Genomic DNA, 27,236 nt, shown 5'->3' with positions numbered 1-27,236 from the left:
GATATTTTCTACCTAACAATGCTCATGTGTTCCTATGGTATCTCCTGAGATGCTAAACCCCGATTCCTCATGATAGATTAGCCTAATCCTGATCAAGCATCCTCCTCAGATTCCTCATGTTAGACTAAACTCAACCAGGACCGCATTAAGACAAACATACTACAACTAAATTATGGCACCCCGATTCCTCGTGATAGTACAACAACTTAGCCCTATCCTATCAAGGTCATCAGAATCAGACCAGTTTCCACTGTTGAATGACCCTAACAAAGCATGCATCTACGTGATTAAGGTAAAGGCACACTAGAATGAAAAGCTGATAGCATAGAGAACACACAAAACATCATTAAATAGATAGAAAGATATTTACATCAAGTACCTACAGGAACGATCCAATAGAGGATTTTAACTTTCCATAACCAGGAAGCCGCTTTTACAACAAAGAGAAGAACAAGATGAAAGATTGCAAAAATACAAGTGGTGAGGATGTCTCCTTCACCTCTAGGATCTCACAACCACTCACAAACTCATCTCAAGCTCTCAGAACGGCTATCGCTTCAAGCTCTGGTCTCTGCAGATCTTCACACAGCAAAATCTCTCAAGACTCTCTGGAACTTGGACCTTTCTCTCTCTAGAATCACTAGACATGCAAAGCTTCAGCTCTCAGCCCAAACTCCCTTCACAAAATCTGATTTCAGACTTAAATAGGTGGCCTTGTTCGTGCTCGTGTGCTTAGCGCAATTCTAAACCGCTTAGCGCACATTAGTGAATTTTGGCTTAGCGCGTGCGTTTCTCGCTCAGCGGATGGACTGAAGTGGTGTGCTTTGTGAGATAAAGCGGTGTGCTCAGCGAACCTGTACAGCTCATCTTCTTCCAGATTCTTCCTCGCGCTTAGCCAATGAGTGTTGCGCTTAGCAGACGCTCGCTAAGCCAACAGATTGGCTTAGCGAGAAGGTGAAAAACAACATTTTTCAAAGTTGCCTAATTAACCTGAAATTGAGAGAAAATGATTATTAAACACACAAAATGGAAGTACTAAGTATTTATTACCTATACTTAACAGAAAGTACTTATAACACTACAAAATAACCATAAATTAGGGAAGTTTGATACAATTTACACAAGTTTTATACACAAATGTTAGTCGTATTCATCGATTAACATGGTCACCATAAGGAATCTAGCACAAAACATCGAATGTCAATCTATCTAACCGCTTACGATACGCTGACTTTGGTAATGCCTTCCTAGACTTCCAATGACAAGCACGTGGTTTCCTCTCATGATAATGCTCAACAGCAATAGAAGAAGCAACAGTGGTAAAATGCTCGTAGATCTAACACTGCACATATTTAAAAAACAAAGAAAATTCATATGTTTAATCAATATAAACTACAAAAATAAAAATTAAATTTAAAATAAATTATAAATACCTGCAAAAGTTTGATATATTCTACAAGTTGTCTAGCGCTTTTCTTTGACACATCATTCGAATTCTCATACATATGGACCAGTGCAGTAGCTCCCCATGCCTAGCTTTCAGTTTGCTGAGGCCACGAAATGCATCCAAGAATATCACATGCATGTGTGTGGCACTCTTGTTAGCAAAAAGTGTGCAACCTAGTAGATGCAAAAGATATGCTCGAGTTGTTACAGTCCACTATCCTACGTCACATTTGCGACGATAAATGTCTCTCAGCCAAAATAGTCGAACATATACCCCATGGCATTGAAATGTCTCTTCTCTTGCTTCTTGTGAACTGACTTCAAGCAAGTCAACTAACAAGTCCACTGCTTGGTCTACATGAAGAGCCTCAAAGCAATGGAAGGTGCCTATAATGGGCAGATGTAGCAACGATGCCACATCATTGAGAGTGATAGTCACATCTCGTACCGGAAGATGGAAACTACTAGTTTCCTTATGTCACCTCTCCGCAAAAGCATATATAAGTCTCCTATCACCAATGTCCAAGGAACATTTAATCAGAGGACTTAATCCTGTGGCAGTCACTATGTCTTCAATCTCTGGAATAGACCTTCCAATTTTTTCTATCTTTCTTCTGTAGGAGGACAACTTCAACTCAGGACGTTCCTGAAAATAAAAATATAAATCATTTCAACTTCAATAAATAATAGTAATGAAAATATTATATATTTAAAATAAATAAATATCTCTTCATTCCAAACTGTGACCGCCACATGATGAACATAGTCCATCAAAACTTATGTATCATGGGGTCCGCCTGAAAAACCCTAGGCATCAGCAATTACATCAACAACTACCTCCTCAGACTAGTCATGGACCTCGTCAGTTGCATGATCCATATGCTCGACATCCTCAGCAACACGTGCAACTGCCCGTTACATATGTGCATATGTTGTCAGGCTTCACTGCTGAGGGGCTTCATCTGCATCACCAGTAACTTTTATCCTTAAGGCTCTTTCTATAACTCTGCCTAAAGTCTGACGCAATCATCTGGTTCAAAACATAATCTGCACATTTAAATAGTAATAACAATTAATTCCATCACTCAAATAATACTTCAATCAATTATTATTTAATAATTCATAAATAAAAATTTTCTTATTTTTTAAATAAATTTTTTATTACTTTTATATATTCATAAATGAATATAGAAATTATTTTTTCAAATTTATAGACTTCACACCACTAATTCTAGTAAACTTAAATTAATGATCAAAATCTAAGTACAAATTTGTTTTTATTTCTAATAAATGACTATTTCATTTTTTTAACAAATTAGTATCTCAATACCTTTAAATATTTTTAAACAAATGATGAAATTTTAATTTTATACTTCCAAACACTATTTATATAAATATTTAATACTATGAATGTAATAATATATATACAAATATATCAATAAAAAATAAATTACTTAAATACAAAATATAAATAAATTACTTATATTTTAAAAATAAATAAATAACAATAATACTTATATATTCATTTTTAAATAAAAAATTCTTAAATTGTTTATTAAAAACCAACTTCAAAAAACAAATATAATTAATTAAATATAAATACATAAAAAATATACAAAAATATTTATTTATTAAAAAAATATTTTTACAACAAAATATTAATTTATTTTTAATTAAAAATTTTAATTCAATTATTATTTTATTAAATATTAAATTAAAAAAATAAAAAATTATACAAATTGACAATTAGTATAATTCATTCGTATGCAGTATACGACATTCCAATCCTAAAACACAGACACAACATCAACGAAAAAAAGGAAGGCACTCACGATGAGGAGTGACAACAACAATCAGAGACACCAACAGCAGGGGTTGACGGTGCGAGAAGAGGAAGCGAAAACAAAGGTGAAGGGGGCGCACCAACAGCGTAGGGTGTGGGAGAGAAGAGGGAGAGGAGAGAAACGATTTTAAAATTTTTAAGTGAAGGGCATTTTTGCAACTTCACATAAATTGTTGGATGCACAAGCATTTTTATTTAGTGCGCGAAGCAATTGCCCCAAATAACTTACCTTCAAAGAGAACACCAGAAAAGCCAAAGGAAATGCACCAAACTGCACTTTCCTAGCCAAAAAGGAATTAATCAAGGATGACTCCAACTCCCAAAGCCACAATAACCTTAAAGCATCTTTAATGGAGTTCTTGAACTCAAAAATCCCTATCTATCAAATCTATCATTATTTTTATTCAATAGTTCTCCATGTTGGATATTGAGTTCTAGGAGAAGAACCCTCACGAACTCTTCTTTTTTTAAAAATAATATTTTTTTGCTGTCTCTTTTCTTAACTAATTTTAAATGTGAAACCACAAAATTATTCAAAAACCTAAATTGAGATTTACCACCAGACCGAAAAAAGAAAAATATTCTTATATCCTATGTGATATTATAGGACCCACAAAAACTGATCCAAGAATCAAAAATAGATTTTTCCATTAAAGATATTCTTAGTCAAGTTCTACTTGGCAGTGACATTCCAATGGTCGGAAAGTCACCCACAAGGCCACAATATTGTTGTACCTGACCAAGAGCTAATATTCTAGCACTAAAAGCAAAGAGGTGGGGTTAGGAGAGGGCAGATATACGCAATCACATTGTCACAAGCAAAGAGGCTATTCTAATATCTGAACCCATGACTTCCAGGTCATAAAATAGCAACCTTACCGTCGTGCCAAGGAACATTCTAGCATGAACTGACTAAAGAGTTATACAAAGAAAAGAAAACATGATAATAAAAAAACAAATTGTTTGAATTTTGAAACAATGTCTCAAACTGAGCAACCTCTTGACTCACCAACATATTCATACTTCATTTCCTTGGTCAATCAAGAAGTTTTTGTTCGACATCTTTTGAATTTTCTGCTGAATCCATCCCGTCTACAATTTCCAAAATTAAAAGTTAAAACAAAAATAAATCATTAAAAATGCATCAAACAAAATAGCAAAGAAAAATAAACATAATTCACTAACATTCAAAAACTAAGAGCTGAGATTTTGCAGCTGGTAATTGATTTTGCCGTTAAATACAATTTTCTCACTACAACTGTTTTCCTTTGAGCTAATGACATTATGGGAGTGCTGCAAAGCTAAAAAAAATCCTTGCTTTGTCAAGAGCCTTATTTAGCTAAGAAGAAACAAGAAGTCCATAGCACATTCAGTGATTTCAGAGCTCTGTTTTATTTATGGAGATCAGAGACACGATGATTTTTTTTTTCAATAAATAATGGTGTTTCTGAAATGTCGATAACTTTACATGTTGATATCTCACTGCTCCCGGACAAAGCAAGAAACAGTGGAAGAGGGGGGAGAGCTCACTGCAGAATAGCAATTGTGAATTGCCCCTCTGCATCATAATTCTCAACTTCTCATATCCCAACATTCACCGGTCTTTGAGTCTCTAGGTTTCAATGTTTCATGTGCTTATCCAATTACGCATGGAATATGTGCATTATCATTTTTCAATATTTTATGTATACTATAAGCAAATTTATTTTCCTTGCCCAAGGGCTAATACCACTTTATTGTATAAATCAACCAGCCCAAATTTTGTATCTAAGAACTTGAAGAATTTGATTAACTGATAGATGAGAAATTCCATAAAGATGCAAACACTCTGATCCATTTTCATTCCTGGACAAAAATGCTTGCATTAGCTTTTCCTCTTCTTTTTTCAGTTTCAAAAGCTTAAGAATCTCATTAATACAAGGAAAAAATGCTTGTGGGCGAGCACAATAAGGCTGAAAAATAAATATTAGTGCTTGCATGTCAGCTTCAAATTGAGTGACGCCCATCTTAAAGAACCAATTCTCACTTCTGACAATGCTCCATGAAATGTAATGATCTAGCCCCTCAGCAATGCTCCTCCACAAATCCAAAAAATCCTTTTTATTGAGACTTATCTTCATAGTGTGAAGCCAACGTTTTAAAGAATCTAAAGCTTCAACAAAATCATTGGAGACTATTAAATCAGCATCCTCTACTGGATTTGTATAAACTTGTTCATCCCCAAAACTATCATTGTTTTGAACATATTTCCAAGAAAGCACTTCAAACTGTCGAAGAACAACTGCAATAATTTCCATAAGCCAGTTGGTTTCCATTTCAGACAAGCTTCTTATTTCTTCCTCAAAAAAGCAGTCATTATCCATTGAATCATCTTGTATGGGCTTGCTAGAATCATTTTCAGCAATTTTCATCTCCAAAAAATCCACGGCATCACTCCATTCTTGCAATTTAATCCAAATATATCTGGCAGCATTTATTAACCCACACACTCTAACTATGGCAACATCATCAGAACTATCCGGACATAATTCAGTTGCCTTGAACCGAAAAAGTAATTGCTTAAAGAAATACCAGAGGAATCTTCCTGCAGTAAATCTAATAAATTGTGCACGTAATAAACTGGATGGCATAGTTTGGCAGCGCTCAATCATCTCCCAGATAATTTTAAGAAAAAACTCTGCAATAGGTGGAGCTTTGTGATCTTCGACAGTCAATAGCAGATACTCTTGCTCAGTGTCAATCCCAGATATGCATTTCTTAGAAGTCATCCATGCTTTCTCCTCTATCAGTTCGGATTTAAGTTTCTTCCAGGCATTTTTGAACTCTATTTTTGCCCAGATCTTCAGCCAATCAGGCCTATTACAAAACATTGATAGAACTGACATGCCTCTTGAGAGCCCTTCAAAACTTCCAGACACTGCCAAAAAACAAGTATCCAGATTGAGAAGGGATTGCATCTTTTTGTCAAATGCAATGATAAGGTCCACAAGGTGAAGCCATGAAGATGATACATCAGGCTTCAAATGCTTTACTTTGTATCTTTCAGTGAGCAACAAAAAAACTTTCTTTTCCAGAAAGACAGAAAGCATTTGGACCATTGCAGAGACCCATGCCTCCTTTGCACTACAACCGATAAGCCTGGCCTTGTCAATAAGTGGCTGCAAGACATCATCTATTCCTGTAATAAAATCTCTGATAACTTTATATGCCAAAGCAAACATATATTCTGGCTGCTCAGACCATTTGGTGAAATGGTATTCCATCCTTGACGCAATAGGAGACACTAATTCATCAATGGCCCAAAGCTGTATATTCTGCGTGTCTCTTTTTATAAGACTACTATTAAGCTGTCTTTCTTCCCTTCTATTTTGCAGATGCTGCAAAGCACAAAGAGCTATAAAACTTTGAGAGTAATTTCTTCTCTTATCTTCTTGCATAAGAACTAATGGATTAGGTAGGTTTGTGATATGATCGCTTCCATTTTTTGATGGAAGCAGTTTTGGTGGCCACCCAAGAGAAACGAGAAAAGCCCGATGATCTGCAAAAGCTTGTGGCCTGAGAACAGATAAAATTTTATCTACTCTAGTGTCAACAGACTTCAGGAGACAATGCCACTGAGGATGGAACTTCACAACACCAACCAATACTTCTTCAATATCACTCATGGCTTTTATGGCCTGAAGCAAATTGTCATGTTTTGATGCAGCATCCTTCAGCACAATACATTCATGAATAAGAATCCATGATCAGTTATTAATATAATATTCCAACCTACATTTATAAACTAACTAAAGAAAAGGAACAAAAATTACTTCAGAGTTTGATGAAATCGAGAGCTTCAATGAAAACATATTCCCTGTGTGGCGAGCAATGACAAAGAGAGCAGCATCTTCAAGATCCCCAACCAGAGCTTCCAACTGTACAGCAGTTTCTGAGACAATAAGGTAAACTTTACAGCAAGCTAGGTCAAGATACACGACAAAATCAGAGGCATAAGCAGACTACAATCATGAATCACCATTTACCAAACATAACTTAATACAGGAGAAGATGCAATGAAAATATCAGTGTTATCAATGGCAGATGGTGGAAGGCCAAAATTCTGCCATATAAACATGCCATGGTGGGCCTCCCTTCACAAATCGCCTATGGAAGCTGGCAAAAATTTGCCACGCCATTCCACTATGGCAACTATGGTGCCACCCGTTGTTGTCAAATAGCAGATATTGCGGCGCTATCACACTAAAGTGAAGTAGTTTTTAGGGAAAATGCAATCGCAATGGCGTCGCATTGCAGACTCTGCAAAAATTGCAATCACAGGCGGCTTACATGTCGTGGAATCTCATTGCGTCGCGGCTGTTGCGTTGTTGGTTTCCAACAAGGTTGAATCTAGAGAGAAACTGCATCGACGACATTTAGGGTTCATTGGTTCATCATTTTGAAAGAAAGGAGACCGGGTCAGGTGCTGACTGAATATTCGGGTCGCATCTGCACAGCACTTCAGAGTTGTTTTGGTCTTGCAGACAAGGTTTTTGGCTTTGTTAAAACTCACGTGCAATAGTCACAAGGATTTTTAAAAATTTACTTTATTGGTTTTTAAAACATCAAAGTCAAATTTTATGTTTTTACTTTTACTTATAGACTTGGGTTTTCTTCTAATAGGCCCAACAATAGCATTTTGACTTCTACTTCATGCAACTTTTCAGTTTTCCAAACCATTCTAGAACCTCTTAGCATTTCCACTTCTACTTCATGCAACTTTTCAGTTTTCAAGATCATTCTATAGTCACCATGTAAACCCTTTCCTCCTCTGATTCTTAGTCATAATGTAAGCCCTTCAACCCTTCCCTCCTCTAATTCTTAGTCACAATGTAAACCCTTCAACCTTTCCCTCCTCTAATTCTTAGTCACCACGTAAACCCTTTCCTACAAAAATTTTCCAGCCTTCTTTGTCTGGTGCCTTTGATTTTTTAAAGGTAACAACTTTTTTTTCTTTCTTTGGTTTAATACTCCCCCTTTTTCTTTGTCCATGTCATAAGTCTTATAGCCGACCTTCTTATTATTCTGATTTTTTTTAAAAATAACAGTATGGCAAAATAAGGGATCATCAAATCCTCCTAGCACCAATCCTGGATGGAAATATTGTACTCGAGGACAAGGAAATAGTTGTGTGTGCAATTTTTGTGGCAAGGTTACAAAAGGTGGAATTACTAGAGCAAAAGAACACTTGATGGCAAAGCCAGGGAATGTTGCAGCTTGTGCCAATTGTCCCATAGAAGTTACAGAAGAACTATGGGGATATTTTAAGGATAAGAAGAAGCAAGAGTGTGAAACATTTAAAGGGATGTGTCAACATTTTCTTGAAGACTATGGTGATAGCGATGAAGAAAGAGCTCTTGATGAAGGGTTTGCAAATATTGCATCAAGGAAAAGCACCGCTGGAAAGAAAAACACTTCAAAGGGCCTTATTGATCTTTTTTTCAGAAATCCAGAATCTGCAATTGAAAAAAAAAAAGAAAAAGAAAAACGAGAAATTAAGATAAGAAAGCATAAGGCAGTCATGTGACAAGGAGGCTACTGCAAGGGTTCATCAATACATAGCTCGATTTTGGTACCAAGCTGGCTTGTATTTCAACCTAGTCAAGCTGCAAAGCTTTCACGAAATGCTTACAAGTGTGGGAGCCTTTGGGCCAAATTTGAGGCCTCCTTCTTATCATGAGATAAGAGTTCCACTTCTTACCAAGGAATTAGAGAATACAGAAATTTTGTTGAAAGACCATAAGGAGCAATGGGGAAGATTTGGATGTTCAATTATGTCTGATGCATGGACAGACAGAAAACAGAGATGTATCATTAACTTCTTGATGAATTGTCCGTTTTGATTATTCCTTTTCTATACAACAATTGATGCATCCAATTTTGTGAAATCTGGTGAAAATATATTTGAGTTGTTGGACTCTATTGTGGAAGAGATTGAGGAGGAAAAGGTTGTCCAAGTTATAACATACAATGGAAGCAACTATGTTTTGGCAGGTAAATTACTTGAACAAAAGAGGTCACATTTATATTGGACTCCTTGTGCAGCCCACTGCATAGATTTGATGTTGGAAGACATTGGTAAGTTGCCATTGATAAAGAAGACAATTCAAAGAGCAATATCCCTTGTTGGCTTCATCTATAGGCATTCAAGTACTTTGAGATTGTTGAGGTTCTTCACCAACAAAAGAGAATTGGTGAGGCACGCAATTACTAGGTTTGCTACATCCTTCCTCACATTAGAAAGGCTCCATAAGGAGAAAGGCAATCTTAGAAAGATTTTTGTATCAGATGATTGGACAAAAAATAAATTGTCCAAGGAAGCCAAAGGGAAGGAAGCAACAAAAACTGTACTTATGCCAGCTTTTTGGAATAATGTGCTCTATATACTTAAGGTGATGGCTCCACTTGTCAAGGTGCTGCACCTTGTTGACAGTGAGAAAAAACCAGCCATGGGTTATATTTATGAGGCAATGGAGAAGGCTAAAGAAGCTATAATGAAGTCATTTGAAAATAATGAAAGCAAGTATAAGCAAGTGTTTGAAATTACTGACAGTAGGTGGACTTGCCAACTTCATCGCCCCTTGCATGCAGCTGATCACTTTCTAAACCCAGATTTGTTCTTCAGCAATCCTTCTATGGAATTTGATTTTGAGGTGGTAAATAGATTGTATGTATGCATTGAAAAATTGGTGCCTGATCAAGCAGTGAGACAGAAGATTCTTACAGAGCTACCCATTTATAAAATGGGTGGTAGTATGTTGGGGCAAAATTTGCAATTCAACAAAGGAGCATTGTCTCACCAGGTGAAAAAATAGTTTTCTTAATTCTTTAGAAGTTTAGAGTGTTACATTCATTATCGTAGCATAACATTTCTTTGGATTCGACTTTTGTAGCACCATGGTGGCAATCATGTGGATTGCCAACTCCAAATTTGCAACAGTTGGAAATAAAGATTTTGAGTTTGACATGTAGTGCGTCAGGATGTGAACGCAATTGGAGTATCTTTGAACAAGTAATTATATTAATAGTTATTAGTTAATATTTTCTATTCTTATTTGCTCATAATTTTTTTTCCTAATATGTGTTACAGATTCATTCTAAGAAAAGGAATAAGCTTCAACACAAAAGACTAAACAACTTGGTGTATGCCAAATATAATCAAGCATTGGTTAAAAGATACAATTATAGAAACGAAATTGATCCAATTTCACTCAATGACATTGATGAATGCAACGAGTGGCTTATGGGGCAAATGGATGGTGGTTATGATGATGATGATGATGCTGGGAATGAGAGGGTGTTTGAGGATGAAAATAATGATTGCCTTCCTTGGGATGTATTTTTTTTAGGCTTCGGGAATTGGACAGCCAATGACATATACTACGCAAAGGACTAAAAAGAGAAAGGAACCCCTTGGTGTTGAAGATGCTATACCTAACACAAAAAGAGGCCAAGTGAGAGATCTTCATCCCTTAGAGAAAAAGAGCAAATGATAGAAGTTGAAGATAATGCAGTCTTGGAAGAATCTGAAAAGGAGTTACAAGGCATTGATTTTGGGGACTCAAAAGAAGTTGAACGGCATGCCCCATTACAAGACAATGAGGATTATGATTATATTGGGGAAGGGGCAGAGCAGAATGAATAGATTTTTTCTTGATGCTTGTAGCTTTTATTTATTATATGCCTTATTGGGCCTTGTTTAGCTAATTAGCTTTTAGCTTATTTTGATTATGTGCCTCTCTAGGACTTGTATGGCAAATTAGCTTTTAGCTTTTTTTGATTATATTGGGGAAGGAGCAGAGGAGAATGAACATATTTTTGTCTTGAACAATTTAACTTTTGAGATAATATTATGTTAATGTTTGTCTAGCTTGTTATATATATATATGTATAAACCGCTATGCGGCTTCTACTATTTGGCTGTGACTACTATTTGGCTGTGACGCTATCCACTATATTCTGTAGCGGATTTTCAGCTTTTTGCAATTTTCTGCGATCCACTATTGACAACAATGGCAAATATGCAATATTACCATGTATGATATCCACATACATACACACATACATCCATGCTTCGTCTATCCATCCAAACATAAATACATCAAAGAAATTGATGTAAAGAAGAGCATAACAAACAAATCCTACTGCAAAAAAAGAGACAAAAATAAATATCTTCATTTCATCAAACAGTTGTTTTAGATTTTAGCTCTTGTGACCAAAATAAAATGTATGAGTGGCAAATCCAGGACCTAAGTCAATGGGGCAATTTATTATTAAAAAAAATACAAAATCAATAATAATTTTTATCATAATATGAAAATAAAGGCATAAATGTTAAAATCATAAAATATTAAAATATCTAATCAAATAATTACATACCTTATACTTGAAAATACAAAAATTAGGGGACGATGAGTTCAAATATATAAAATTAGAAGGGACAAAATATAAAATTCAAGAGATTTATTTATAATTTTCGCAAAAGTTAGGAAGTGCATTTGCACACTCTCGAGCATACATAGGTCCACCATGTTTAATGAAAACAACAAGCTCATTCCTGATCACAAAAATCATACTAACATGCCAATCAATCAACCAACTAATTTTGCATTTGGTGGCAATTCCATGCAACATTTCCGAGGAAAAAACAACTAAAAGAACAGCAATAATAATAATAAGAATAGAGTTTAATACCTTTAACCGTTTTACATTGTCATCCAAATCCAATTGTGAGTGTATAACCCTTATTCAGATAATAATAATAATAATAAACATCCACCAAAGCATAACAAAAACAAAAACAATAAAAGAAAACTCAAATTGAAACCCCACACATACACACACAATGACATGACACAAGTTGAAGCCACCAAAAAATAAAAGCAAAAAATAAACGAAGCAAAAAAAAAACACATATAGTTACAGAGATTCCAAAACAAACTCACCAAGATAACACCGAAGAGACTCAATTCGGTTCATTTCGCTCGCCAATCGAGGAATCCCCTCACTCAACACCCACTGAAACCTCTTCGAACCAATCCCCTCTGAACACAAAACAAAACATCCCAAAAAAATTATAAAAAAACAAAAATAGAAAAAAAAATACATAAATATTTACTTTTTATACGTGGAGAAGTGCGGAGGGAGAGATTTTGAAGTGCGAGGGAGAGACGCTGGAGCGAGGATTTGGCGCTGAAGGAGCGAGAGATCCACGAAACGGTGCGTTTCGTGAGGTGTTGGAGGAGCCGGGACTCGAGTTCGGAGCACAGTTGAGAGAGCGAGGAGGAGAGAGGGAGATTAAAAGATTCGCGAGATAGGTCGCGTTTGGTTCGGAAGTGTTGATCCAGAAACGCTAAGTGTTGGGGCGTGAGATCGGCGGTGTTTGGCAAACGGGGAAGAGGAGGAGAAGGAGGAGGTGGCTCCATTGTTAGTAACGTGCTGTTAGTATGATTGTGAGTGTGCAGTGATGTGTAGTAGCAGTCTTTTTGGGGTGAAGGGAAGTGACGGACTGGTTTTTCAACGTTGGTTCGGACTAGTTGGGCTCTTTTATAAAATAAAATAAAAATTAACTTTTGTTAAAATTCACTTAATTAAATTTTCATATTACTGTTTAACATTTATTTTTTAAAATTAAATACTTAAAAAAAATTAATTTCATTTTAGTATATATCATTAATCATCTTTCGTTAAATGATTATGTGATAGACAAGGTGTTACAAGATCACATCGTGTCACAAACATCTCGTTATGATATTATCACCTGAATTAAATTTATCATTTATCATTTTATCTGAAATTATAAAATTTATCATTTATCATTTTATCTAAAATTAAATTAATTATTTTGATAAAATTTTCCATTGTCATTTGTTAACTAAAAAATTATTTTTCATATTAATTTAAATAAGTTTTTGCATACCTGAAAAATATGGATCATTTTTATATTCCTACCTAAATTTATTTTTTTGTCAAATATCTATGTGAAAAAAATAGTTTCATTTTACTACATGTTAATTCCTTCCTGTTTGAGGAATAACGTGATACAAAAAGTATCATATCATCACGTCATTCACATGTCATTATCACGTCATTAAAGATTGTCGACGTCACAATGAGATGTTTTTGTGACAATATAAGACGTGATGACATGACACTTCGTTTGTCACATTATTTGTTACAAGTGATAAAATGAAAATAATTTTTTTTAGGTATTTAATTGGAAAAAAATGAATGTCACGTAATAATCTAAGAAATATATATGTTTTGGATATGAAAAACTTAATTTTGCTTTTTATTTTAAAATATTTATTGATAAATATTAGACTAAAATATGTTTGTCCCTGTAAAATTATCCAAATTATTGTTTAATCTCTACAAAAATTTTCGTCCCTACAAAATTATAAAATGTTATGTTTTGACTAAGGGTTAGGTTACATATCTCATGCTTGTCCACTAAATAAGGGCCACCTGTAACTCCACTTTTATTTAAATAAGTTTTTTAGTCATCTAATTTGTTTTTTAAATTTAATTTTGTCCTTTAATTTTTTATGTTCAATTTATTTCTCTAATTTTTTTACATCAAATCAATTTGGCTCTGCAATTTAAATTATTAGAAATCACACTTTGTAGCGGTTTAAAACCGTCACTAAATGAGTTTAAACCATTACAAAATTTAGTTACATGTGACCATTATTTAGGTTTAATTTGGTCTTCTAATTTTTTTGGGTTCAATTTGATTTTTAAAATTAGAGGATCAAATTGAACCCCAAAAAAATTAGAAAACCAAATTAAACCTAAATAATAAGTTAGAGGTAAAAGAAACTAATTTAAATACTTTCTATATGATTCAATGGTTGGTAAATGATGATACAATCCATATTTATTATAAAACTAGTCTGCAACCCGTGCACATATTTGGTAAATGACTTTGCAAATGTTGATTAACAGCAAAATAGAGTTAAAGTCAAATACACAAAAATGCAAACCTATAGCCGCCGAAGTAGGAATAATGGCACCAGAAATGACATTGTTTCCATAAAATAGACATCGAGAAAAAGGCTCACGAACAACATCAATATCTACTGGAGGGGCAGCAAACAAAAACTACAAAACAAATCTCCCACAGTAGTACCCACATCTTCGTCTGAAGTAAAGAGATAAGCTACTTTTTTCTCTTAAAAAAAAAAAAAAGAACAAATAAGATAAACCCAGTTGCCAATGATGTAAGCACTGTCACAACTATAGATAACTTTGCAGCTTGTGAGGTTCCTCTTCTAAGTTCATTTATCACTCTAACACAGCAAACTTAGAAATATAAAATTAATATTCAGCAACAAACAAAAAACAAATAGAAAATTAAATGACAACTAATTGATTTTTTTGTGATTTCTTTTATATATATATATATATATATATATATATATATATATATATATATATATATTTGGTAGGTAATAACAAAAACAATGATTACAACCATAAAAAGGTTAAGGGTGTCCTTACCTTGTTGCAACCATGAAACCAAGTGCTATCATCATTTCCCATCCATTGATGTTAATACTATAAATAATAAAATTTGCTTTTAATCTTTAATAGCAAAGCAATACTAAATGATACGAAATATGTTGGTAAGAAATTGTTTTCAAAAGAAAATATAAATTCAAAGGTGATAAGTTATATCACATTAAATGACCAAATTCTAATCCAACTAAAGATAAAAGTTAAGAAAGGAAAAAACAAAAATCAACTACCTTCTTCCTAGATTCAATTCATATAACTTAATACAAATTCAATTCATATACCATAGTCCTGCACATAAAGAAAGAATTAATTGAAAAAAAAACTCAACTTTGAATATGAAAATAACTTAATACAAATTCAATTCATATACTTTCCTCCCACAATTAATAAACTAAAAAATGCATTAATTCAATGATAATATTTTCAGCAGAAAATAGAAAATGGCCATTAGTAAATGAAAGAAATGGGAAGCCACAAAAGAAACCAAAAATATAGCAGAAATATAGCAACCACAAATATAAGAGCCAAGTGAAAGAGCAGTACCAAACATGGAATCACATATTTGTAATATTTCTTTTCTATTGATTTGCTTGAATTTTCTTAGTTGAACATTTTTCATAATAAAAAAATAACATGTGTGCATGCATACTGTCAAGAATCGACCTTTCCAAAAGTTTAAACTATTTAGGGGAAGACTCGTGAATGGTTATAGATATAAAATGCCCCCTCACACAAGTACTTTGCACTTGAAGCCTGGACAATGCTCTGGCCCATGCTAACTTATGCTAAACATGCACTGGCCCAACTTACCTTGTGCATGGACAATGGTTCATTAATGGTTCTAATTCTAACAGATACGTAAGAAATGGAAAATATAAAACGTAATAAAATGTCTCTATAGAAGCAATCATTTGTCACCTAAACAAAAGGCAACAGATCTCCAGATATGCTTGTGTGCATGTGTTTATTGAAGCAGGCAAAAAGAAAATTGGGAAATAAGAAAATGCCTCTATACTTGCATGCGTTTGGCTATTGCAATAAAGGGTTGCAAATCTCCTCGTGTACCAACAATAAGCATGACTTTATTCAATGGTGGGATGTAATGAAAGTCTGTTTCATCAAGTGAGTCATCAACAACATGATTTAGTTGTTTGGATCGAGCGAAAATAGCCTCAGGTTCAACATCTACAGGAACTTCAAATTCTACAGTTCCATCATCTTTTATAGTAGCAATTATGTTCAACAATTTAAGCTGCACAGTTGTAAAAATCAACAGAAGGACCAGCCATACATGTTTAAAAACAAAAATAAAGACATGCCATTCATAATAATGAGAAGAAAATAATGCATGGTTCATGATCTAATCCTATTTAAAAAGGCAACACAAGTAATTAGTGAGTACTGCATCCAACATCTATATGTTGCTCTTGTTCTTCTTTTCCTAATAACTAAGAAAGAGAAAATTGAGGGATAATCATTAAAAGAAATTATTTCTTAACTTTCCTAGTATTTTTTTAATATAATGTGTGCTAAAAAAATATTTTATTTACAACCAATATCAATATTTATCAACAATTTATCAACAAAATACATTAAAATATTTATCAACAATTGGCTAACCAATGCCACCACAAAAATAAAAGCCCCTATAGTAAGAGGAAAAAGAAAATACGCATGTAGTTGACAAAGTTGGAATTTTAAAAAAATTAAAATAGCTACACGTGTTTTGCTTTTTTCCCCAACAGCGACCCGTTCGCACTGGCTTTCACGCTCCCCTAGCTTTTGTTTGTGTTTCTGCTTTACCCCTTCTCCTTCTTCAGTTCTTCTTCCTTTTCACTCTCCTCTCTCTCAATGCTAAATTGAACCAAAGCTTGCAACTTGGTAAAGACAAAAACACTTGCAAAAATGAGGGGTCTTTTGGGTGCAGTAATAGGAAGGTGGAGTAGTAGGAGTTAGCCCACAACAAAATTAAAATCTCTGTTTTTTTATTTTTAAAATTGAATGGAGCACGAGGTTCTTGCATTTAAGTTGTGTCCATTTCTACATGATGAAAACTGATGATAAGATGACTTCAAGAGAGGTTGTTTGTTTATGGACCATTCTAAAAGCTAGTTCTAGAGTTCTTTCAATTCCTAGGATCGATAAGCTATATATCTAAGATATGTATATATCATTCATTTCATCAAAATCTCCGCTAGCTGGACACAGGTTCATGAAACTTCTAGTGCTCCAACTTCTGCCACGAGTTACCTTTATCATCAGCAACTATATACTTAGACGTATCTCTCCCACTCTCACACAATTGATGTGAATCACTCTAAGCTTAAATCAATAATAAGAATCTATCTAGCTAGCTTGCCAGTGCAAGGACATTTACAATCTTGGAAAGTGATACTTTTCAAATTAATAGATTAGGGAAATTTTATGTACAATTGTAGCTAAGGATTATTATAAATTAAAAGAAGATCAACTTTTTTTTCACTATGATATTAGTAAGAATGTTTTATTGCTACATTTAAAAGATGCAAAACAGGAGAAGGCCAAGTTTATACATTACATATGATTGAATTTGAATGCAATAATACTCAATAATAAAATATAGTAAAAAGGAAAAAAAAATCCCTACTATTTATTTTTGGAACATACATAGAACGATGGTTCCAATAACCCATCTGCTAGATTTGGCTCTAATTATAGGGCGACCATGCCAATCAACACTTCCATCAAGAGTGAGTTCTTCCGTGTCACCTTTGAACTTTACCTGCATAGTGATTTCAACATTGAAAACAAATGGCACCATTCTCAGCTAGTACTTATTAACATGAGACCATGTAGTACTAAAAATAGAAGTTGATTTATGAGCAAAGAGCACACGACTAAGATGATAAAATGGTCTTTATCATAATCAAAGTAATGTAAATTTCTGCCTTTGAAGATCTAAAGATCCTTGATTTTCTTTTCTGAATGATGAACTAATGATTTTTCTTCCTGCAGTCTCATTTATATATCCTAATATCCCGAAGTTATAACAATTCTAATAACCAAACAATTCTGACAATCAATAACGAACTAATTAACACTACTTATCTAACAGTTGACACTACAACTAACACCAATAATTGTATATTAATATATATATATATATATATATATATATATTATGATCAGATTGAAATTTTTTTAGCTCAAAACATGTATTAATGATAACAATTTCGGAAGAAAAATTATACTATTAATTAGCATAAAGTCAACAAAAGGGGCAAAAAACGGGACAAACAGTTGTTTAACCTGCTTCTTTTCAATATACAACCCACTTGTTCTATTTTCATAAATCACAAAACCCAGCATAATTGTCAAAGCCGGAGAAAGCGCCATAAGACCCAACGACTCCTACAAAATAAAAGCATGATCAATGGATACATTAGATCATCATTTTGATACCACCAGTAGACACCAACCACATAAAGTGTGAACCCAACAGAAATCCCAACCAAAACCAGCATCTTCCTCTCCCTCTGCACCTGCCAAAACCACACACACTTATAAACAGCACAAATTCTAAATTTCATACACTAACAACAACAACACATTGCTTCAACCATGAGTACCATCACACCTTCAACGCACTTTGTTTCCTTAGAATATCATTGGAGTTGAAAAGCACAACAACAATCCAAATGGCCACAACAAACCCTGCATTGCAATACCCAACAAAAGTGATGGATATGACGGAAACAAATCACCCTAGCAATGAACAACCAAACATCTATTCAGGAGCACATGAATTGAATCCTAAACACACACATAACTGGTGCTTAAATATATTTAAGCAAGAAAACAAATCATTCACACCGAACATCTATTTAGAAATCAGAATCAAAATATATTTAAGCACATGGATTGAATCCTAAAGAGAAAGTGCAAAGGATTGTATTGACTTCTTTGCATGCATCCTCAGATAACTCAACTCACATTGAAAACAGAACATGAAGTCAAAAGCAAATTGGGAAGTCTAAGCTACAAATCAATTAAAAAAGGAACTTGAGAAGACCCATGAGAAAGAAAAGTCATGGAACCTCAAGCCCGTGGATCAAAAGCGAAAAATGCAAAATGCCATTAGGAAATAACTGTTTGAACTTTGAACCTAGGAATTTAATTATATGGGGTCAATGATTCTATGAGTGTATAGGAGACAATAACATTTAGCGAGAATCGTAAGAATGAAATTACAATACAGTTAGAATAGTTACAAATTCCAATGATAGGGAGTGGATGAGAGACAATACACAACGGGAGCCAGAAGTGAGGGAAAAAAACAGTAATCATCAACCACTTTAGAAAAAGAAAAAAAAAAGAGAAGAGTATCGTAATTGTGTCAATAGTGACCTCTCCATCAAGCAAATGTAAGCGATTGAACCCGAAATATCACTGAGCCACAGACACCCTGATCCAAATAAAAATCGCAAAAAGATATTGTGAGGTGGAGAGTTTACATGCAAATCCAGATAATTAAGCATGGAGGAAAATGCATAAAAATTATAGCTTACCTCGTAGACTATCCCGTAAAACTCTGAACAATATCAGAAATATAAGTTTAAGGAAAAAATAGCAACGAAGCATCTAAAAAAACCACAAAAAATCAGACAAAAAAAAACATAGACACCGTTTTAATAAAATCAAAATAGAAAAACCACTATCTTCCTCTTAACTTCTCCAACAACTTCTTTGCCAAAGCCGTTATTGTCACTATAGCCTGTTCCAAAAAAAAAAAAACCACAAAAAATCAGACCAATCAAAGAAAAAGAACCCAAACCAAAATCGCAAAAAATAGAATGAAGATGGAAGCCCTTAATAGCTCTAAAACTCAACCGAAAACAAAAGAAAAAAGTAGAACTGAAGAGGACACCAAAATGAAGAAGAAAGAATGGAAACGGAGGAAGCAAATTGGTGGGGAAATGACACAAATGAAGGAAGCAGGTTTGAAGTTGGTACGGAAATGACCGAAAAACGCTGAAGAAAAAGCCACGTGCATCACCAACAGAAGTGACCAAAGCTAAACACTCAATGTGACAGAAAACGTGGCACAAAACCAAGACCAAGCTGGAGGGGCATAAAATGACCAAAAAGCCAATAAAATAGACAGGTGTCATCAGTTGGAGCACGGGCACAATAGTAATTTTCCTATACTTCTCTTTTATAATATATGATATAGATAAGCAAATATGATGTAAAAAAATGCTTTTGAAGTGGGACTTAAAATACAAATTATGTTACCATTTTGGATAAATAATTTTTTTATCTGACGATTCATAGTTATTTTTTAAAATGGATCAAATTTTACACTTAAAATTTTAATTTTATGGTATTATTGTTTTTTTTGTTTTTTTCAAATGTAGGTCAACCCGCTAAATCTCGTGTGGGCTATGCGGGATAGGTGTAGGCTTCCTAAAAATGGACACTTGAAATTCAGACTTCTTGGGATGGGCTTTACAAGTTGCAATTTTTGCATGTTTACCCGCATGTCCATGTTGAAAAAAGATTCAAAATTGATACTGATTTTATAATTGATTTTGAATTGAAATTTCTGTATTTGATATAAAATTTTATATTGAGCTTTATTTCTAACTTAATTTTACATTTAAATATAAATCATATAACTTTAAAATCAATTTTAACTGAAATAAACTTTACAAAATTAATTTTATTCAAAAATAATTTTTTTGACACTCATCTAAATACGTATTAACTTCTAGTTAGACTCAATTCCCATAGTTTAAGAGAAGAAACTAGTTTTTCAAAATATGATAGAACTAAACTTTGAATATGATGGATAGAAATACTCACATTTAATACTTAACCATGCCCCAAACATGATTTTCTTTCCTCTAAAAAAATACATATGAGAAATCATAAAAAATGGTTGATCCTTTCCTTCCCTTGTTCTTTTCACAAACTCAAGTGACAAACACGATAGCAAATCGCCTCTTCTAAGGAATGCGATGCTGGTTTGGATTTTAAAATAATAACAAATAAAATTGATAAACAAACCTCCCAAAAAAATAAAATAAAAACACCAATAATTTAATAATTCTCCCCATGATCGTTAAGCACATTATGATCTCATGAGATATAATGACCATATTATGTGCCCTACTTTTTAGCAACTCAATATATTCCCTTTTGATTCAGTCATAATAGCACGAATATTGCACATATAGAGTTACTTCTCTCTCTCCCTCTGCAACTTTGGAATAAGAAGAAAATCTTGGGTCATGGCCTCATGGGTGCCCATGAGAGAGAAAATAGGAAAATAAATATTTGAAAATGTACTGGTCATTTCGTCCCATCTATTATTTCTCCTTGCTTTTCTCACTATATGCCATTTGAACCCCTTCAATTTAAGTTCATTTTTTACGAATGAAAAAATAAGGTTAATTTTCAACTCATATTTTCATTTTTTATTATAAAAAGATCTTTTTATTTTTTAAAAAACTTTATTTTGATCGTCTTGGTCATGATTCATGAAGTAAAGTTTTCATAGTGTTATATTTATTTTTAACTGATAAACAATAGTGTTATAATTATATTTATAATCTGGTAAAAAGAATTATATTTATAATTATAAGAATAAAAACCATTTCTCATTTCATTTCACCACTAGTGCAAATAAGCTCAATGTACTGATCAAACTCTTTTCTCTCTCTTCAAACTCAATCTTTTCTTTCCTCTTCATGTGGATCTGTACTTGGTTCTTTTCCTTCCATTTTTTATTAATCAAAATACTTTCAATTTCAATTTCATGTCATTTCTGAAACCTCTTTCTGGGTTTTTCTTCTCTTCTCCTGTTTTTTCTCTTCTGAGTTGGCAATTTTCGTTTTGAGATTCCTGGTTGTGGATTGTTTCTCAGAAATGTGTAAAGTTTTCTTCTTTGTAGCTGTGTTCAGTGTTGAATTTAAGAATGTGATTCCGTGTCAGGGGCAGCTGTGATGTGATTCCAGATCCTCTTGTTGCTTTCTCAGAAGTGATTCATGGTTTTTTTCTGCTTGTATCGATCTATTAATTCATCAAAAAACCAAAAAGGGTCCTACCTGTATCCCATTTCCATTGGTGTTCTTTACCACAATTTCTTAATTTCAAAGATCAGTTCATGGATGCTGGCTTACCATAGATACTGGGGTTCGTTTTACTTGGAAATCTCTTTGTTCAGGTGGATTTCCATTGATGTATATTGTAAAAAGCATGTTATTTTTATGATATGTTCAATTTTATTTTCAATTCTCGTATAACAATTACAGTAAGTGACAGGAGACCACGGTTTCTCTTTTGTCTTGCAAAGTCTGTTATGAATGAGTAATTAAATGTTCCAAAATTGACAAAAAGTATAATTGCAACTTTAGCTTGTCATAATTGTTCCAGGTACTCTGATGATTGCAATATGTAAGATTAATTATTAGATTTTGTTCTATTTTATTTTGTGTTCAGAAGATTTTGATGTGCTGGCTACTTTTGGTGCTGGAAAATTTTATATACCTTTGGTTTTTGGTTTCAGTTTATTTGTGGGGTTTAAATTGAGGTTGTGGTTACCTTATTATTCTTTTTTTACTTGTCTAATTCCTGAAAGTGATAGACATTATGGAAGTCATGTTTTCCCTTGATTTCGATTCTTGAATTGGTTGATCAGTATGTATGTAAGTTTGGACTTTGGAACTTCACAAGTTTTTATAGTATTAAAAAAATTTATCTTATTTCCAAAAATAAAAACTTGAAATCTGAATTCCATGCTGCTAAGTATTACTTTTAGGTTGAGTGATGCTAGGTTGCTGCATTTCTCCCTCTCCACTAAATCTTCAAAATTCCTCTCTACTTTTGCAGGCATATTGACAGCTATGAGTAGTGTGACTAGTGGGGGTGATAATCGAAAAATATCCAAAGGTCGTCGGTCATCATCATTAGAGGAAGAAGCTGGAGTTGGAGGTAACATAAGAGGAGAAAGTCCTCTGAAGAAAGGCCCATGGACTGCAGCAGAGGATGCAATTTTGGTAGAATATGCCAAAAAACACGGACAAGGCAATTGGAATGCAGTACATAAATATTCAGGACTTGCCCGTTGTGGGAAAAGCTGCCGTCTACGATGGGCAAATCATTTGAGACCAGATCTAAAAAAAGGTGAATTTACTGCAGAAGAAGAGAATCGAATCCTTGAACTACATGCTAAGATGGGAAACAAATGGGCTCGAATGGCTGCAGAGGTTTGTAGAATTGTAACTTCTTTTAATGTTTTGCCATTGTATATTATGCTAATGCTTTTAGCTAAGTTATTCAATAAGCTTATCCACATAGTCACTTGTCTTATATCTTTGGTTGATGACATGGAGAGCACTCACACACTAAAGATGAATTTCTGGCATGGACAATGCTATATTAATAGAATATAATAGTATTTTTGTCTGTAAACATATCTATAAATACGGAAGGCTCATGACACATGGCAGTTATACACTATTCTCTGGATCTTGGATGTGTTTGGTATAGGTCTTTTAGAATCACGGAGTCAGAGAGAAAATTAAAGAACTGAAAGTTTGTATTATTGCTATCATGATTCCTGATTCATGCTTGGTGTTCCCTCCCTGGATATATTCAGATTTGGATACTGTGATTCAAACCCCTGTGGTTGAGACATGTAAGCTTTATTGCTATTCATCATTCATGCATGATGCCCCCTCCCTGCATAAATTTTGATTCATTCTTCTTCATGCTTGCAAATCTATAGTTTGCCTCTTGTACAATGAAATTTTCTTTTGGTGATTTTGATCCACTTGGATTATATAAGCTTTGTGAATTTGTTGTGGTTATATCATTGCAATTTAGTAACATTTCACAACTTTTGGCATTATTTAGCTGTAATATTTAAAATTTATGGTTTTGTGTGATGTGATTTGAATGGATAATTATTAGTAGTGCTACATATCTCCACTTTTTTATTCATTGTCTCAGATGGAGCCTTGTTTTCTGATTTTTTTTTTTATCAAGAGCTTATAAGGTTATATGAATATTCTGTTGATTATATTACTGTAATGATTAATAGGTTATCTGATAGTAAAACTAGCTAGGTCATTCTTGGATTGGGTTGAAGAGCCATTTTAGGTACTTCCTCCTCTCAACTCCAACATTTAAAGGCCAATTTAGTGCTTTAATGGTGTGGATCTGTATCCTGTACATACCATTTATTTCATCGGCATATGGTTTGGGTGTGGTTGGTTGGAGAGTATGAGTATGACATGGTGAGACTTGGGATACAACTTGGCCAAAATTATGAAGTTTGCATTTGTGATGGTGAGCATGCATCTGCTCAGTGTTGCTCCTGTGCATTTGTGTAGGTGTCTGTGTATGACTGTTGGTGACAATAAGTTGTGCTTGGGTGTTGCCTTTGTTGCAATTTGCACCTTGCTGTCTTTTATGCAATGTGGTAATGTTTTATTATATAAAATTTTTTTTATTATGGATGTAACTGTATTTTAAATTTTTTAAAAATATTGTGTGATACCATTACAGCACCTGACCTTATCCATGCAACGAAGAATATATTACTGTACTGATTATATTATTGAAGATATTGTCTTGCATATTCTATTGATATTCTACTGTAATGGCAAATAAGTTATTGGTTGATATTCTAGTGATATACTATTTCTATTTTCAACAAATATAGGATACACATACTTATTATTGCTCAAGTTACAGCAACTAATTATGAATCTAGTTACAGTTTATCATAATTTTTGAAGAAGCCATATAAGTTAAAATAATATTTCCAAATATGTGTTGTCAGTAGTTCATCTTTATGCACTTAAGCATGTTCTGTGTCTATCATTGAGATCTTTGAGCAATTATAGCAATATACTTGCAGCATAAAGTTTAAAAAAATTTATGTGAATTAATCTGAGTTATTTTTTCAAATAATAGTTGTTTCTTTGGAAGACAATATCTTGAAAACTTTGGTAGTATTAGTATAGCATTAAAATCTGATGCCTTTGAAAATTTCCAACATCCACAAGTTTAAATGGAGAAATGTGGAAGAGGAAAATATAATTAAGTAAAATATGTAGCTCTATAACTGAACTGCAATAAAACCTGTTTGTGAATGCTGTGTTATGTGGATGGGTACTATGGTCATATTGCCGTTACATACATGATAGTGTAGCACAAATGCAGAAAGAGACTACACAGTATTTTAGTCCTAATTGAAAATCATATTTATCTGCCAGAAAAAATTAAAGTACTAGAAATTTTGTCTACTGAAGCTCAGTTCTGATAATTGCTGGCAGAAAGTATGACCAAAGCCATTGTGAGAATCTTTTGGGGACACAACCTAAGCAGGCTTCTTGTCACATTCTAAGGTTAGCTTGCACACATATGCACACAAAGTATAAGAGGGTGGATGTGAAAGAAAGGAATGGAAACGGAAGGCAGAGAATTCGATATTAAGTTGCGAAGTACTAACTACATAATGACTATATTACCCTTCTTTACACATTCTTTCTTAATTCTGTCTATTAAGTATTTTGTGTTATTGAGACCAACTTAGTTTTTCATTTTCTTTTTGGGTTTTCAGTATTTGATTTTGTGTTCATTCCTTTTGTCTGTTTCAGTTGCCTGGACGTACGGATAATGAGATCAAGAACTACTGGAACACAAGAATCAAAAGAATGCAACGAGCAGGCTTACCAATCTACCCTGAAGAATTGTGCCAACGGATACTTAATTGCAATCAAGAAAGTCAAAATATTAGCATCCTGTCAAATGAAGCCTCCCAGCATGGTGATCTGTCACAAACAGACTTTGATATACCAGACGTGGAATTCAAAATTTTCAAATTTCGTCATGGTCTATCACATGGACAGTCAATATTTGATATGCCTGAAAGTAGCTTGTTTGATCAAAGTTCAGACTCATCCCATAGTTATAACTTGTTCCCAACTATGCGTCCTACAAAACGCCCTCGGGAGTCAGAAATGCTATATGATAGTTTTGAAAGTTGTACAATTAATGCTGCCCCACTATTTGATCAGTATGACAATTATACTTCTGAAAAAATTTCTGACCATCCTAGGTTGTCTCTTCCACGTGATCCCGTTCTTAACACCAATGATCAGTTTAATGGTGATAACCTTACCGGCAGCCATGCCGCATTAAATGGCAATGCCTCTTCTTCTGTGCCCATGTTTAGGGCCATGAAGTTGGAGCTCCCTTCACTCCAATATCCTGAAACTCAACATGGTAGCTGGGGCACGCCTACGTCCCCGCTTCCTTCACTCGAGTCTGTTGATACATTGATTCAGTCTCCTGTTGTTGAGCCTATTCTATTAGATCCCATTTCTCCGCAGAGCAGTGGTTTGCTGGAAGCGATAGTCCACAACTCGAAAAGCTTGAAAGGCTCAAACAATGATTTATTATTACAAGAAACAATTGGTACAACCAATGAAGTAGCTAAGAGTTCAACCTTGAATCATTCCTTTCAGACAAAATGGTATGAACTAGGGGAGCCAAATTCCCCCTTTGGTCAATCTGCTGCTTCAGTTCTAATTGAGTATACTCCTGTAAGCATGTGCTCAGTGGATGGCCCCCAATCAATTGAAACCACTCAGGGTAACACACTAACATTTAATTCATACCATTTAGTTCTAAATATGGAATGTGCCCATATTTAAGTTGTCTCATTAATGAAGCTTCCTCTTGTTTTTTCCATTGTTTACAGATCATGATGATAAGCATGAAGCACTCACCACCCAATTTCCAGACAGTTCCAGGAAGAAAAAAAATATATTGAAACAGATGGATTATACACAGCCAGATGCTTTACTTGACTTAGGTTGGTTTGGGAATAGCACCGAGTATGGAAGTGATCAATCTGTTCTGCAAGATGCTTTAAGTGCACTTCTTGGTGAAGATTGTCAGCGCTAGCCATAGCAAGTAGGTGGGTATAGATGCATTGTTTTGGCATTAGTGTATTGCCTGTTCATGACATAACTTCATTTTATTTTTTGTCAACTTTCTTAACACTATTTGGTTCTTTGTTTTTTTTTCTTTCTCAGTCATCTTTAGAATTTTATGTTGTGATGATCAGAGATTTTATGACACATTTCAATTTGCTTTGATGTTATAAAGTTGGTGGTATGCATTCTATCTCATGTTACTTAGTGTTAATATTAGAAAGATTGGTATTTGAAGAAGGTTATTAGGAAAAAACATTGAACTCATCTAGTTCAATTGTTTTCTTGTAAGAGACTTGTTCAGGCTGAAAATGTTTGCACATTACATGCTTTATGCTATATTTATTAACATAATTAAACAAAAATGCAATTAGACACGAGGTTTAATTCTTTATTTA

The 27,236-nt window shown here is 33.8% G+C and overlaps 3 protein-coding genes across 14 annotated transcripts; 1 reads left to right on the top strand and 2 right to left on the bottom strand.

Annotated features, from left to right (window-relative positions):
• Window positions 1-1,155: 1,155 nt before the first annotated feature.
• On the bottom strand, window positions 1,156-12,864 carry LOC100818068 (RINT1-like protein MAG2L). 7 transcript variants are annotated; one of them, XM_041013086.1, is made up of 8 exons: window positions 12,447-12,864; window positions 12,274-12,372; window positions 7,102-7,238; window positions 4,475-6,999; window positions 4,299-4,381; window positions 2,284-2,493; window positions 1,434-2,092; window positions 1,156-1,342 (listed from the first exon to the last, which is right to left on the bottom strand). In XM_041013086.1, exons 1-4 carry the CDS (start codon window positions 12,751-12,753, stop codon window positions 5,035-5,037), a joined length of 2,508 nt encoding a protein of 835 aa, XP_040869020.1. In that variant the 5' UTR covers window positions 12,754-12,864; the 3' UTR covers window positions 1,156-1,342; window positions 1,434-2,092; window positions 2,284-2,493; window positions 4,299-4,381; window positions 4,475-5,034. The 7 variants fall into 7 exon arrangements, with proteins under 7 accessions (XP_040869020.1, XP_006605622.1, XP_040869022.1 ...); XM_006605559.4 differs by lacking the exons at window positions 1,156-1,342; window positions 1,434-2,092; window positions 2,284-2,493 and having other exon boundaries at window positions 3,924-4,381; window positions 12,456-12,864; XM_006605560.4 differs by lacking the exons at window positions 1,156-1,342; window positions 1,434-2,092; window positions 2,284-2,493 and having other exon boundaries at window positions 3,925-4,381; window positions 7,102-7,220; window positions 12,456-12,864.
• Window positions 12,865-17,306: 4,442 nt separating this feature from the next.
• On the bottom strand, window positions 17,307-20,130 carry LOC102668444 (uncharacterized). Of its 6 annotated transcripts, none has more exons than XM_006605562.3 (5): window positions 19,099-19,220; window positions 18,465-18,541; window positions 18,307-18,369; window positions 18,137-18,238; window positions 17,307-17,609 (listed from the first exon to the last, which is right to left on the bottom strand). In XM_006605562.3, the coding sequence occupies exons 1-5, from the start codon at window positions 19,172-19,174 to the stop codon at window positions 17,478-17,480; spliced, it is 450 nt and encodes a 149-aa protein (XP_006605625.1). In that variant the 5' UTR covers window positions 19,175-19,220; the 3' UTR covers window positions 17,307-17,477. The 6 variants fall into 6 exon arrangements, 4 of the variants coding, with proteins under 4 accessions (XP_006605625.1, XP_006605626.1, XP_014627868.1 ...); XM_006605563.3 differs by having other exon boundaries at window positions 17,378-17,609; window positions 18,340-18,369; XM_014772382.2 differs by having other exon boundaries at window positions 17,378-17,609; window positions 18,307-18,363.
• Window positions 20,131-21,427: 1,297 nt separating this feature from the next.
• Window positions 21,428-27,022, top strand: LOC100818609 (transcription factor GAMYB). Its single transcript, XM_006605565.4, has 4 exons — window positions 21,428-22,055; window positions 22,721-23,097; window positions 25,498-26,494; window positions 26,604-27,022. The coding sequence occupies exons 2-4, from the start codon at window positions 22,735-22,737 to the stop codon at window positions 26,807-26,809; spliced, it is 1,566 nt and encodes a 521-aa protein (XP_006605628.1). The 5' UTR covers window positions 21,428-22,055; window positions 22,721-22,734; the 3' UTR covers window positions 26,810-27,022.
• The last annotated feature ends 214 nt before the right edge of the window (window positions 27,023-27,236 follow it).

Source organism: Glycine max, chromosome 20 (assembly GCF_000004515.6).
Source record: "Glycine max cultivar Williams 82 chromosome 20, Glycine_max_v4.0, whole genome shotgun sequence".
NCBI classification, from domain to species: Eukaryota; Viridiplantae; Streptophyta; class Magnoliopsida; order Fabales; family Fabaceae; genus Glycine; species Glycine max.
This window is presented reverse-complemented; position numbering and strand designations above follow the sequence as displayed.